Source organism: Hypanus sabinus, chromosome 25, assembly GCF_030144855.1.
Source record: "Hypanus sabinus isolate sHypSab1 chromosome 25, sHypSab1.hap1, whole genome shotgun sequence".
Lineage (NCBI taxonomy): Eukaryota > Metazoa > Chordata > Chondrichthyes > Myliobatiformes > Dasyatidae > Hypanus > Hypanus sabinus.
In genome coordinates, this window is record NC_082730.1 from 16,920,866 (window position 1) to 16,934,865 (window position 14,000).

Below are 14,000 nucleotides of genomic sequence, written 5' to 3' on the forward strand. Positions count from 1 at the left end.
TTAATATTACTGCGCTAAATTAGTTTTGGTGCTGTACTGTGTTTTGCACCTTAGTCCCGGGGAATGTTGTGTCATTCAGCTGTATTCATGTGCACTGTTGAATCACAAAATGTCTTGAACTTGCCAAGGATCCCATGGCAAACGGCAGGGACCCTGAGTGTGTTGTTGAACAGAGAGAGAGAGAGAGACGCAGGGGAACAGGTATGCAGTTCCCCGAAGTTGGTTACACAGACAACGTGGCGAAGAAAATATTTGGCACACGTACCTTCATCAGTTAGGACATCGAACACAGAAGTTGGGACATTTGCTCCAGGCGTGTTGTGTACTGCTCTGTTCACTTAGTTACAGGACAGGCAACATTAAGGTTGTTACAGATTCTGGAAGGCTTAGGTTATAATGAGAGAATGGATAGGCTGGGGATGTTTTCCCAGGAGTCCGGGAGGCTGTGAGGCAAACTTATATTTAAATAATAAAGGACATAGACAATGTGAATGGTCACTTTTTCCAAGGGTAGTGGAGTATGTCCTGCCACCTTTCTGAAGAAGGCAAATCTGTAGAAAAATTTGCCAAAAACAATCATGGTCAAGCCCACATCATACGACACAACGCATAATGAATGAATGAGGGGAGTCTCAAACTCAACTTAATGTGAGGGGGGAAATATCTAGGGGGACCTGAGGAACAACTTTTTCCAGATCAAGAATGGTAGGCACATGAAAATGCCAGAGGGAGTGGTAGAGGAGGTATAATGACAACATTTAAAATTTATTTAGACAGGTACGTGTATAGGAAAGTTTTACGGTATAAGAGTCAGACACATGCATATGAGACTAGCTCAGGTAAGGAGTCTGATTGGTGTGGGTAAGTTGGGCTGAAGGATCGATTTCTGCGCCATATAACTCAGGGGCCACTTTATTAGGTACACCTATGGATCTGCTCGTTAATGCAAATATCTAATCAGCCAATCATGTGGCACCAACTCAATGCAAGAAAGCATGCAGACATGGTTAGGAGGTTCAGTTGATGTTCAGACCAAACATCAGAAGGGGGGAAAACTGCAATCTTAGTGACTTTGACCGTGGAATGATTGTTGGTACCAGATGCGGTGATTTAAGTATCTCAAAAACTGCTGATCTACCTGGGTTTTCATGCACAGCAGTCTCTGAGACTTACAGACAATACTATGAAAAGAAACATCCAGTGAGTGGCAGTTCTGTTTGCGAAAACACCTTGTTAATGAGAGAGGTGAGAGGAGAATGGCCAGACTGGTTCAAGCTGACAGGAAGGCAACAGTAACTCAAATAAACACACATTACCACAGTAGTGTTCAGGAGAGTATCTCTGATTACAGGACATGTCAAGCCTTGAAGTGGATGGGCTACAGCAGCAGAAGAACATGGACATACACTTACTGGCCACTTTATTAGGTAGAGGACGTAGCTGATGAAGTTGTTACTGAGCGTATGACGCTGATTCCAGTTCCTTGTGAACTACCCACTCATCAATCTGCCTGCATCCCATCAGTGTTTGTCTAGAGAAACATCTCAGAATTTGTTTTCTTTGACCCATGAACTGCACTGAGACCGGAGAGTGGATTTTGGCAGAGACCAGAATGAAGAAGGTTTAATAGATTTGCATTCTTTGCCAACATAACAGTGATATGTTCATACCCACTGGAACGTTTATTTTCCCACGTTTTCAGAAGACCAGGGCACAGGGAATTTAAGGTTACAGTGATGAAATCTGTGAACCATTACACAACAGACATGTTGAAGGCTCACAGATACCGGACCAGATGAAGAACTGGTTTCCTTAAAAGGGAAGGAAGATGTTGGCGCAGAGGCCCCTATAATAGTTCATGCATTTTGGCTAATTTTCCAAGCATGCACTTACGGTAGCTGGGAACGAAGGCAGATAGGTTGATGCGATCATTCTGAGGGAAACTGCTTGTGGATGCACAATGGATGTATGTGCAAGTAAGGAAAGGCGTAATTCATTCTCGTGATAAACCTGCAATAGATCCTCACAAAGAGAAGGCTCCACAGTACTTTGATTCTGTTGAACAGCAATGACCCTGGCTCTATTTCCTTAGCTCTTGTCTCACTTTCCTGCATTTTCTCACAAGTCATTCTAAGACCTGGACTCAGTGGCCACTTTATTAGGTTCCTCCTGCTCTCTGTAACATGTGATTACTTGTGTTACTGTCACCTTCCTTGTCAGCTCAAACCAGTCTGGCCATTCTCATCTTACCTTGATCATTTACTAGGCGTTTTCAAACAGAACTCCTGTTCACTGGTTTTTTTTTTCTGTAAGCTCTGGAACAGGAGTTCTCAAACAGGGGTCCATGGCATAAAAAAGATCTGGAACCCCTGCCCTAGAGAATGTTGCATGTAAAAATCACCGGAGATCAGCAATGTCTGTGATACTCAAACCACCCCATCTGGCCCCAATAATTATTCTACTGTCAAAGTCACTTTGACCATATTTCTCCCCCATTCTGATGTTTGGTTTGAACAATAGCTGAACCTCTTGAGTATGTCTGCATGCTTTTATGTATTAAGTTGCTGCCACATGATTGGCTGATTAGATATGTGCATTAATGAGCAGGTGTCAAGGTGCATCTAATAAAGTGGCCACTGAGTGTACTGTATATTCACTGTCTTTTCAAGCGAGGTGTACTGAACCCTAATTTGGAGCTTCAAAATGCTTTTCTCAAGCATTACCTCTCTTTCTTTTTTCAGTTACCTATCTTCCTTTAGTCGATGTCGAATACTTCCTGCATGGTTTTGAACATTTCTGTTACATTCCCCGTTAGCCCTCTCCAAACTAAATGCGTAAACATAATCCCTCTTTCCTGGAAAATACAGTGCCTATAAAAAGTATTCACACCCCCTTGGAAGTTTTCGTGTTTTATAATATTACAACATTGGATCACAGTGGATTTAATTTGGCTTTTTTTTGACACTGATCAACGGGAAAAAAAAAACTCTTTCATGTCAAAGTGAAAACAGATCTATACAAAATGATCTAAATTAATTACAAATATGAAACAGAAAATAAGTGATTGCATAAGAATTCACACCCTTTCATATGACACACACAATCATTACTGGTGCAGCCAATTGTTTTTAGAAGGTACACAATTCGTTAAATGGAGATCTGTTTTTGGAGACCTGTGCACAGTCCAGTTGCTTCAATTGACTGTAGTAGAAATCAAGTCAAGTCAAGTCAAGTCAACTTTTATTGTCATTTCGACCATAACTGTTGTTACAGTGCATAGTAAAAATGAGACAATGTTTTTCTGGACCATGGTTTACATGACACAGTACAACAAACTAGACTGAACTACGTAATAATTAAAAAAAACACAGAGAAAGCTATACTAAACTACAGACCTACACTGGACTGCATAAAGTGCACGAAAACAGTGCAGGCATTACAATAAATAATTAACAGGAGAGTAGGGCAAGATGTCAGTCCAGGCTTCGGGTATTGAGGAGTCTGATAGCTTGGGGGAAGAAACTGTTATATAGTCTGGTCATGAGAGCCCGAATGCTTTGGAGCCTTTTCCCAGATGGCAGGAGGGAGAAGAGATTGTATGAGGGGTGCGTGGGGTCCTTCATAATGGTGTTTCCTTTACACCTGTTTCTGGAAAGTCCAACTGCTGGTGAGTCAGTATCCCAGCAAAAGCTAAACCATGAAGACAAAAAAACGTTCAAAGCATATCCACAAAAAGGTTATCAAAAATCACAAGTCAGGGGATGGAGCCACAAAAATTTTCAAGTCACTGAATATCCCTTGGAGTACAGTTAGGTCAACCGTTAAGAAATGGAAAGAATATGGCTCAGCTGTAAACCTGCCTAAAGCATGCTGTCCTCAAAAACTGTATGTCCATGCAAGAAGAGGACTAGTGAAGGAGGTCACCAAGAGAGCTATGACAACCCTAGAGGAGTTACAAGCTTCAGTGGCTGAGATGGGAGCGACTGCACATACAGCAACTGTTGCCCGGGTGCTTCACCAGTCGCAGCTTTATTGGATAGCAGCAAAGGGAAAGACACTGTTGCGAAAAACTCACATGAAATCTCAGCTGTGGTTGGCCAGAAGGTACGTGAGAGACTTTGAAGTCAGTTGGAAGAAGGTTCTATGGTCTGATGAAGCCAAAATTGAGCTTTTTGGCTACTAGAATAAACACCGCACTGTCATCAAAGACACACCATCCCTACTGTGAAGCATAGTGGGGGCTATGTCGTGCTGTGGGGACACTTCACTACAACAGGACTTGGGAGGCTTGTGAAGGTAAAATGAATGCAGCAAAATACAATAAAATCCTGGGAAAAAACCTGATGCAGTCTGCAAGAGAACTGGGACTTGGGGTAAGATTTGTTTTCCAGCAAGTCGATGACCCAAAGCTTAAAGCCAAAGCTACATAGGAATGGCTTAACAACAAGGTGAATGTCCTGGTGTGGCCAAGTCAGAGTCCGGACCTCAATTGAATTGAGAATTGGTGTAGCTGGACTTGAAAAGGGCTGTTTGGTCATGATCCTCGTGCAATCTAACAGTGCTTGAGCAGCTTTGTAAAGAAGAACATGGAAAACTTGCAGTGTCCAGATGTGCAAAGCTGATAGAGACCTATCCACACAGACTCAAGGTTGTAATTGCTGCCAAAGGTGCATCTACTAAATACTGACTTGAAGGCAGTAAATACTTATGCAATCTGTTATTTTGAGTTTTGTATTTGTAATTCATTTAGATCACTTTGTAAAGATCTGTTTTCACTTTGACACAAAAGTGTATTTTTCTGTTGCTCAGTATCAAAAAGAAACAAATAAAATCCACTGTGATTCAATGTGGTAAAACAATAAAACATGAAATCTTCCGGGTAGGTGAGGCAGTGTGTGGATACTTTTTATAGGTACTGTATTTTCTGTCAGTGCACTGCTTCATGTTTTCTTCTCTAAAACATTGTGCTCACTCTTGTACCTAATAACTCTGTTGGAATTGGTTTATTATTGTCATGGATACAGAGATACAATCAAAGATTATCTTGCATACTGCTCGTATAGAACAGATCATTACCACAGAGGTTAAGATTAAGGATTAGGTTTATTTCTCACATGTATGTTGAAACATCTAAACGTACAGTGAAACGTGTTGGTTACATTACCAACCAACACATTCTGAGGAAGTACTGGGGGCAGCCAGCAGGTGTCGCCACACTTCAAGTGCCCACAATTTGCTAACCTTGTCTTTGGAATATGGAAGGAAAACTACACAGTCAAGGGGAGAATGGACAAATTCCTTACGCCGAGTGGTGGAATTGAACTCCAATTGCTGGCCCTGTAATGGCGCTACGCTATCCAGACAAGGTAAAATAATAACAATGTGGAATAAGGGTAGATGAGCCATGGTTCAGCATGAAACATAGTGGGCTGAATGGTTGTAACCCTCTTACGATTCCACGTCTTGTTTCTCCTCTTTCGTCCAACCACACAGGATTGCCTTTGACGTAACCAGATTGAATTTTGTCTAGCCTATGTCAACACAACTTTGCTTATAACGTCACTGGTGTGAAGGTCAAGAAATAGATCACAATGCTGATGAGACGTCCTCTCTTGTAAATGTCTCAGGAAGAGTGTATGTGATCAAAGCTGAGGTCCGGGCAATGACGATGGGCTGGGTGCTCAGCCAGAGTCAGGGTCAGTTACTTATTTTTTTATATCTCTATTTCTTATTTTAACTTTTATGTATTGAGCTGTACAGCTGCCACTAAACAATAAATTTCACAACATAAAGTCATGTCATTGGCAATACACCTCAGATTCTGACTCACAATCACTGAAGCTCCATTGGATAGAGGAAATAAACGTGCAGGCTATTTTCTACACAGGGAGAAAATCCAAAAATCTGAGATACAAAGGGACTTGGGAATCTCTGTGCAGAACACCCTAAAGGTTAACTTGCAGTCTGAGTCAGTTGTGAAGAAGGCAAATGCAATGTTGGCATTCCTTTCAAGAGATCTAGAATATATGAACAGGCATGTGATGCAGAGGCTTTATAAGGCACTGGTGCAGCTTTACCTTGACTATTGTGAACAGTTTTGGGCTCCTCATCTCAGAAAAGATATGCTGGATTGGAGAGGATTCACAAGGATGACTCTGGGAAAGAAAGGGTTATCATATGGGGAACATTTGATGGCTCTGGGCCTGTACTCACTGGAATCTAGAAGGATGAGGGGGAATCTCACTGAAACTTTTCAAATGTTGAAAGGCCTAGACAGAGTAGATGTGGAAAGGATGTTTCCCCTGGTGGGTGAGTCTAGGACCAGAGGGCACAGCCTCAGGTTGGAGAGGCATCCATTTAAATCAGAGATGCAGAGAAATTTCTTCAGCCGGAGGGTGGTGAATTTGTGGAATTCATTACCACAGGCAGCTGTAGAGGCCAGGTCGCTGGACGTATTTAAGGCAGAGATTGATAGGTTCTTAATTGGCCATGGCATCAGTGGCTACAGGGAGAAGGCTGAGGAGGGTAAAAGAAAGGATCAGCCGTGATTGAATAGTGGAGCAGATTCAATGGGCCAAAATGGCCTAATTCTGCTCCTATGTCTTATGGTGTCATACAATGAAGCAAGCCCTGAACACTGCCAGATTTGGAGGACCTTCACTGCCGCCCTAAATGCCAGCAGCGTAACAGATAGTAAGTAAATACATGTCCTGTGAATGTATTATTGAATAATTATCACCACGCTAACCTAAAGTCACAGTAGACTCTTCAGTAAATCTATTAGAAATGAATAAATAAACTAATATCTCGGCAAACAGTGAACGACACTTCAAATAAATTGCTCCATCTGCTCAATTATCCAAATGAGCAATTATAATGCTTCAAAATTGAAAATCATTAAAAAATTGTTTTGTAAAAATTTAGATAGACTTTTTAAATAAAAAGAAAACACTTGTAGAAACAATTTAATGTCAAAAAAAAGGCTCGGAGTATTTCGATACTGTGAGCAGAGACCATATAGGCCATTTTATTTAACACTAAATGCTTGTCAGATTGATGAAGGTGACATTAATTGTACGTTCAATATTGAACATTTGTGACATAGAAGAAGTTTATGAAAATCAGCTTTATAATTTGATTAGGTGACTTTACGTTGAAGTTGAAATAACATTTCATGCAATAATTAACATGCTGGCAATTTCACCCCTCTGTTATTTGAAACATTTGGTCTAATGCCCTCATTAAACTGAAGAGAGGAAAGAAACGTGAGCCCAATACAAATCTTAGAGCCAAAGGGTGCTTTAGATTGTCACTAAATAACAGCAATGATGAGAAACTATGGTACTGAGCAGGGAATGGAAGGAAAAGAAAGGTCTCTTTGCATTTGACCAAGTACAGCAAGTAGATTTGGCAGGGGATTTTTTGAGAAGTTGAAAAATTCCATAATCGTATAATGTTTAAAAACCGAGTCCAAGAGTTTGAGAATTTTTACCCTACACTTCTCTGCCAAGACGTAATATCATTTTACTGTAATAACTTATCATATTTGGATCTTGTGGTTTTGTTTCCCACAGAGGTATTTTGAATGTTGGTCTTAGCTCTTGTGATCCTGATGATAAACTGAAGAGACTTGATTGGCTTGGCCCATTAAAAACCCCAGCTATGCGGGCTTTCATGCACAACACACACAAAATGCTGGAGGAACTCAGCAGCTCAGGCAGAACCCATGGAGATGAACTAAGAGTTGACGTTTCAGGTCGAGACCCTTCTTCAGGACTGAGAAGGAAGGGGGAAGATGCTAGTGTAAAAAGGTGGGCGGGGGGACAGACGATGGCTAGAAGGTGATAGCTGAAGCCAGGTGGGTGGGAAAGGTAAAAGGCCAGAGAGGAAGGAATCCGATAGAAGAGGAGAGAGGACCGAAGGAGAAGGGGATCCGGGGGAGGTGATAGGCAGGTGAGAAGAGATAAGAGGCTGGAGTAGAAAGGAGGAGGGATTTTGTTTTTAACCAGAAGGGGGAATCTATATTCATGTCATGAGGTTGGAGGCTACCCAGCTGGAATACAAGGTGTTGCTCCTCAATCCTGAGAGTGGCCTCATTTTAGCACAAGAGGAGACAATGGACCGGTGTCAGAACGGGAATGGGAATTGGAATTAAAATATTTGGCACGGGGACGTCCTGCTTTGGGCAGATGGAGCAGAGGTGCTGCCATTGGGTTCACTGACGCTCTTTAGGAGAGGAAATCAGCTCTCCTCACCTGGTCGGGCCCAGCTGTGACTTCAGATGCTAGCGGTTGACACAAGAGACTGGAACTGTGGGGATTATGCAGCATCTGTGGCAGGGGTAGGACTTGATAGTCTAACGGCTTGGCTAGACAATTGCATCAAAGGGCAATAAATCGTCAGCTTGCCAGGGAAATAGACAGGGCACATTTAGTAGAACTGCTGCTCATTGCACCACAGACTCAGGTTCAGTCCAAACCTCTGCCTGTGTGGAGTTTGCACTGTCTTCCCGTGACCATGCAGCTTTCCTCTGGACGCTTAGGTTTCCTCCCACATCCCAAAGACGTGCAGGTGGGTAGTTCAATGGCTACTGTAATTCGACCATCGTCTGTGGGTTAACGTAGAATCTGGGGCTAGGGTGTGCGGGAGTGAGTGGTTGAAGATGAAAGTACAGATATGTACTTCCTGTAAAAAAAATCTTCTCTTTCCCCTTCTGTCCACCCACTTCTCCATTCCCTGTACCCTGCCGATTAACAGTATGTACAGTCAGATAGTCAGGTATGTAGAGTACAGATGAAATAGACATGTTTCAATGTCATCCACTTTGATGACTTTGCAAGTTGGGGGAGAAATTTCTTTAATTTGCCAGAGTTAAGAATAGGAAATTTCTATCAATGATGTGACTACGGGAAAGCCAGAATAGGAAATAGAGGGGGACTCAAGAGACAACAGATACTGGAATCTGGAGCCAAAGAAATAAACAAATTGGTTCAGCAGAACAATGTGGGCCAAAGGGCCTGTTCCTGTCCTGTACTGTTCTATGTTCTATCTTCTATGCTCTAAATTGCTGGAGGAACTCAATGGCCTGGCAGCTCCTCTTGAAGGGACATGGACAGTTGAAGTTTTGGGCTCTGGACTGAGAGGCTGAAGGGAGATATTAGCGTAAAAAGATGAGGGGAAGGGTTAGAGCAAAAGATTGGTGGATCCAGGTGATAGGCAGATTGAGGAGGTTGTTGGACGCAACAAAGGGCTGCTGATGATAGAATCTGATAGAAGAGGAAGGTGGATCACGGAACCAAGTTAAGGAGATGGACAGGAACAGCGGGGGAGAGGAGTGTGTGGGTGATGGGCAGATGGCGAAGGAGGAAGAGGGGTAAGAAACAGGGTGACAAGGGGGTTTGTGGGTGTGGGAGTGAAGGAGTAACTGGGTAGTTCAGAAGGAGAGAGGAAAGAGTAGTTGTCCTGAGATTGGAGAATTCATTGCTCATGTCACTGGATTGTAGACTACCTAGGTGGAATATGAAGTATATGAAGTGTTGCTCCTCCAGTTTGTACTTTGAAACAAAGTTAAAGTGACAGGGAGACGTGCTGGAAGACAACTGCTGAGGAAATTAAATACCAACATAGGACAGTTGGACCAAATAGACTGTCCTCTTCAGTGCAGTCTTTATAATCCACAAGTTGCTTCTGTAAAAAAAAGATCTTCTCGTTCCCCTTCTGTCCACCCACTCCTCCATTCCCTGTTCCCTGCCGATGTACAGTATGCAGCCTGGATCACATCCCACATCATTCTGAGACTAGTTAGTTTGTCTTATGGGAAGTTAGTGAGGAAGAGGATACGCATAATAATGTGGCTACTGATCTCTCTATTTGAACCTTTCCCAGGAGTGGGAGGCATTTTAAGGACCAAGGTCTAATCTGAAGTGAGCATGAACACCAGTGGGGTTTTTATTCTCATCCTGGGTATACAACCAGTGTTACCATTCTGTCATGTGAGATGTCCAGGGTCTTGATCCAAGCTGAGATACTTGAATCCCCTGGGTGCCCTTACTCTATCACTGTTCCCAGTCCTGTTACTCCCTGTTGCGATCCTGTTCCAGCAGAAAGCATGAGGCAGCTTCTATGGAAAAGGTAAACAGTTGACGTTTTGGACCAAGACCCTTCAACAACACTGGAGAAAAAGATGAGAGGTCAGAGCCTGGCCTGCTGAGTTCCTCCAGCATTTCGTGTGTGTTGCTTGGATTTCCAGCATCTGCAGATTTTCTTGTGTTAGCACAAGCCATATATTTACCTCATGTGAGAGAACAGATTGTGGAGTGAAGAGCAACTTGGCTTGATCCAGAACTGCTAACGATGAAGAGTCAAACACACTCAACAGTTACATCAGTGCTTCAGCTAGTAGGGCTGATACCTCACCACACCAGAGACTAAAGTTTAGTTCTGACCTCAGGTACTGTCGGTGTGGAGTTTGCAAGTTCTCCCTGTGGCCACTTGGGTTTCATCTGGGTGCTCCAGTTTGTGCCCACATTCTAAAGAAGCTTGGTTGTGCAAGTTCAATGGCCACTGTAAATTGTCCCTTATGTGATTCTGGGGGACGGTGGAAGAGAATAAGGGTGGGATTAACGTAAGATTACTGTAAGTAGATGGTTGAGGGTCAAGCCACTACAGCCAGAGTTCAGAATGTTCAAAGAGTTAGTTTGTTGTAGCATCATTTAACGCGTTTAGCAAAAAGAACAAGAAAACACAATTTGTTAATATAGATTAAAACAGATTTTAAAAAATGAATGGAACATGCCATCTCACAATATCATCTACTCAACCATGCACATAAAAGATGAAAAAAAACACGTGTCCATAAAAATCTAAAAGGATCTATTTCAGTGTTGTCTGCCTCTATGATTCTTTTCTCAAACTGAAGTCTGACACCAAACTGTAGAGAGACATTATGGGACGTGGACAAAGACTTAATCAGAGAGGTAGGTGTTAGGGAGCATCTTAATGAAGGTAAACATATTGGAGGGGTTTAAGAATGGAATATCAGAACTCAGTGAATAACCAGCAGAAAACATGTTTGCAATAGTGATTATAGTCAGCAGGGCCCAGTAGGCTAGAATTGTAGAAGCAAGGAGATGTTGAAGGCTTGTAGGCTTGAGAAGGTCAAAGGAATAGGGTGAGGCTGGGGAAGGGAGAAAATAAGCTACGGAGGAGCATCAAATCACTGGCCTTAGAATGGAAGGAAACGGTCACATTGACTGTTCATTTCCCTCCATAGATGCTGCTTGACCCATTGAGTTCCTCATGCAGTGTGCTGTTGTTTTCCTCTTTAAAATACAAGGACTAATTAAACGCAGGAGTCATAGCTCAAAAACGTAACTCAAGTGCGGACATTTGGTTTCATATACGGAAGGCCAGTGCTGGAGGGAGCGTATGAAAACCCTATTTGAAAGTCAGCAATACAAAAAGTCAGGAACAAAATGGGGAAAAGATTTAGATAGCCGGTCTAAGGAATAAGATCACTATGGTGACTCAAGAGGAAGTTAGCATTGATATATTCACAACCAAAGTAAATAGATTTCTTCAATTAAAGATTCTGGTAAGAGGGTGGTGATATCAGTCACAGTGGCTTCTCTGGGTTCAAACAAAGTTGTAATTGTTTGTCCTTTCTGTTTTTTTTATGATCGTGAGGCACTGCTGGATATTAAGAGCATTGAGTACTGCAGTTCCACCTCACTAGTGAGCTGCTTGATAACATTGGAGTTGGACTTGGTGTGTGCCACGTTGCAGCCTGCTACAGCTATCCAAGGAGGAAAGTATCAGAGGCTATGTGCGGAGGCAATGTGCAAACCAACGATTGTCTTAGATGCTCTTCTTGCGATCGCAAGACCCTGTTGGATATTGGTAAAGTAGAATACTGCAAGTCTGGTTCACTGGTTCATTGGTGAAACTGACGACAGGGTAGCTGCCTGGCCTCAGTTTTTGCACAGAGGACAGAGGAGAGTGGCCAGACTGGATCAAGCTGACAGGAAGGTGACTGTAACTCAGATGTCCACGCATTACAACAGTGGCATGTGGAAGAGCATTTCTGAATGCAGAACACAGCGAACCTTGAAGTGGATGGGCTACACCCGCAGAAGACCAGAAATGTACACTCAGCGGCCAGTTTATTAGGTAGGAGGTAGCTAATAAAGTTGCCACTGTCAGCTTGAACCAGGCTGGCCATTCTCCTCTGGCCGCTCTCATTAACGAGATGTTTTCACCCACTGCCGATCACTGGATGATTTTTTCACACCATTCTCTGTACACTCCAGAGACCAAATGACGTGGTTACAGAGCGTAATCTGGGATTGGGCCAGGGTCATTATAAGGTTATCTTCCACTATGTCCCCCCTCCCACATCCCCAGCCCACACAGAGAGTAGAGATTACAGAAACAGACCATGAACCCAAGAGGTCACTGTAAGTGTTTTCAGGCTACCTGAGCTGTTCCACACTCTGCTGTCTCAGTGTATTTTGGTGCAGGATTTCCTTTAATGCATGAGATTCTGCAAATGCTAGAAACCTTGATGAAGGGTCTCAGCCTGAAACACCAGCTCTTTATTCCTCGCTGTAGATTTGACATGGCCTGCTGAGTTCCTCCAACATTCTCGCTGCTGCCCTCAGGAAGAAGGAGCAGGAGCCCCAGGACTCACTTCAGCAGGTTTGGAAACAATCGATGCCCCTCAACCATCCAGCTGTTGAACCCGAGCGGATAACTTCACTCTCCCCGTCACTGAACTGTTCCCACAACCTATGAACTCATGACAGCTGGGGATCAAAGCCTCTTCATCTCATGTTCTCAATACTTCTTGATTATTTATTTATTATTATTTTTTCTTCTGTATTTTCACATTGTTGTCTTTTGCACACTGGTTGTCTGCCTCCATGGGTACAGCCTTTCATTGGTTTTTGAATTTACTGAGTATGCCTGCCAGAAAATGAATCCCAGGGTGACATACATGTACTTTGATAATAAATTTACTTTGAGCTTTACTTCCTTTTCTCTGGCTCCAATCTCCCTTTTATTCTTGATTTCAAGTTATTTTTCAACCGGCGAACACACCAGGCCTCCCGCCTACCACCAATGAGTTAGCAATACAGCTTCTTTTTCTGTTACCTGCAGCTCGCGAGCCATTCGGTCTCCTTCCATTTTTCACTTGATGGGCTGCGCAGCGTTAATTCAAAACACGCAGCTACTATTCAGCAACAAGTGTGGGTCACCTCAGACAGAAGAGAGTTCTCTGCTCAGCTGTTTATTACACTGCCTGTTTACACCCTGCACTTCAATTAAACCCAATGGGCTCCCAGTAACAGCTGCAGGAAACTGGAGGGCCGCATATGAATGAGTAATTAATTATTCAGGGACCGAAATGAGGGGAAAGCTAGAGTTGTAAAGAGTCTCTAGAAAAAGTCTTGAATTATTTCTGTCTTAATGCCATCAGTATCTACAATCTTATCCCTTGGGGCTTCCTTGCATTGAGTTCAACTGATTAAGAAATGCCTATTTTTCTGCTTAAGACTCTGGTTATAACATTTTTTCTCATTTATAGTTATTATGAGGGCTTTTCAAATGAAGTGAGATAATAGCAGATCATTAAAGGCCATTTTCCTCTATCAGAGCATGGACACATCAATTGCTCTTTGCTGAATTATTCTATGTGTTCATTTAATGAGGCTATTAACTCAGAAAGTTAAGAAGACACCCTCGTACCAACAACCTTCGATGTGAATTCACACCCACTGGAATCTTATCTGCATTAAGCCATAACTTTATCCTGGCAACTTTCACTCTCCAACTAATTAAAGCTGGAGCTGACTTGGGGATATTTAATATCCATAAAGGCATGTGAAATAGAAATTAGTCCAGTGTCTGACAAATAAATGATCTTGCATTGATTTGTATTTTGAATCAACAAAAATATCAAAAGCAGAATCATGTACAAATAGGGTCCATTTTGATGGAAT

At 42.6% G+C, this 14,000-nt stretch overlaps 1 protein-coding gene across 1 annotated transcript in view; it reads right to left on the bottom strand.

Annotated features, from left to right (window-relative positions):
• ren (renin) overlaps positions 1–13,185 on the bottom strand; it is an 85,604-nt gene extending 72,419 nt beyond the window's left edge. The window contains exon 1 of the mRNA XM_059949821.1: positions 13,153–13,185. Coding sequence (XP_059805804.1) covers positions 13,153–13,185 — 33 coding nt within the window. The remainder of the gene's footprint in view (positions 1–13,152) is intronic.
• Between the last annotated feature and the right edge of the window lie 815 nt (positions 13,186–14,000).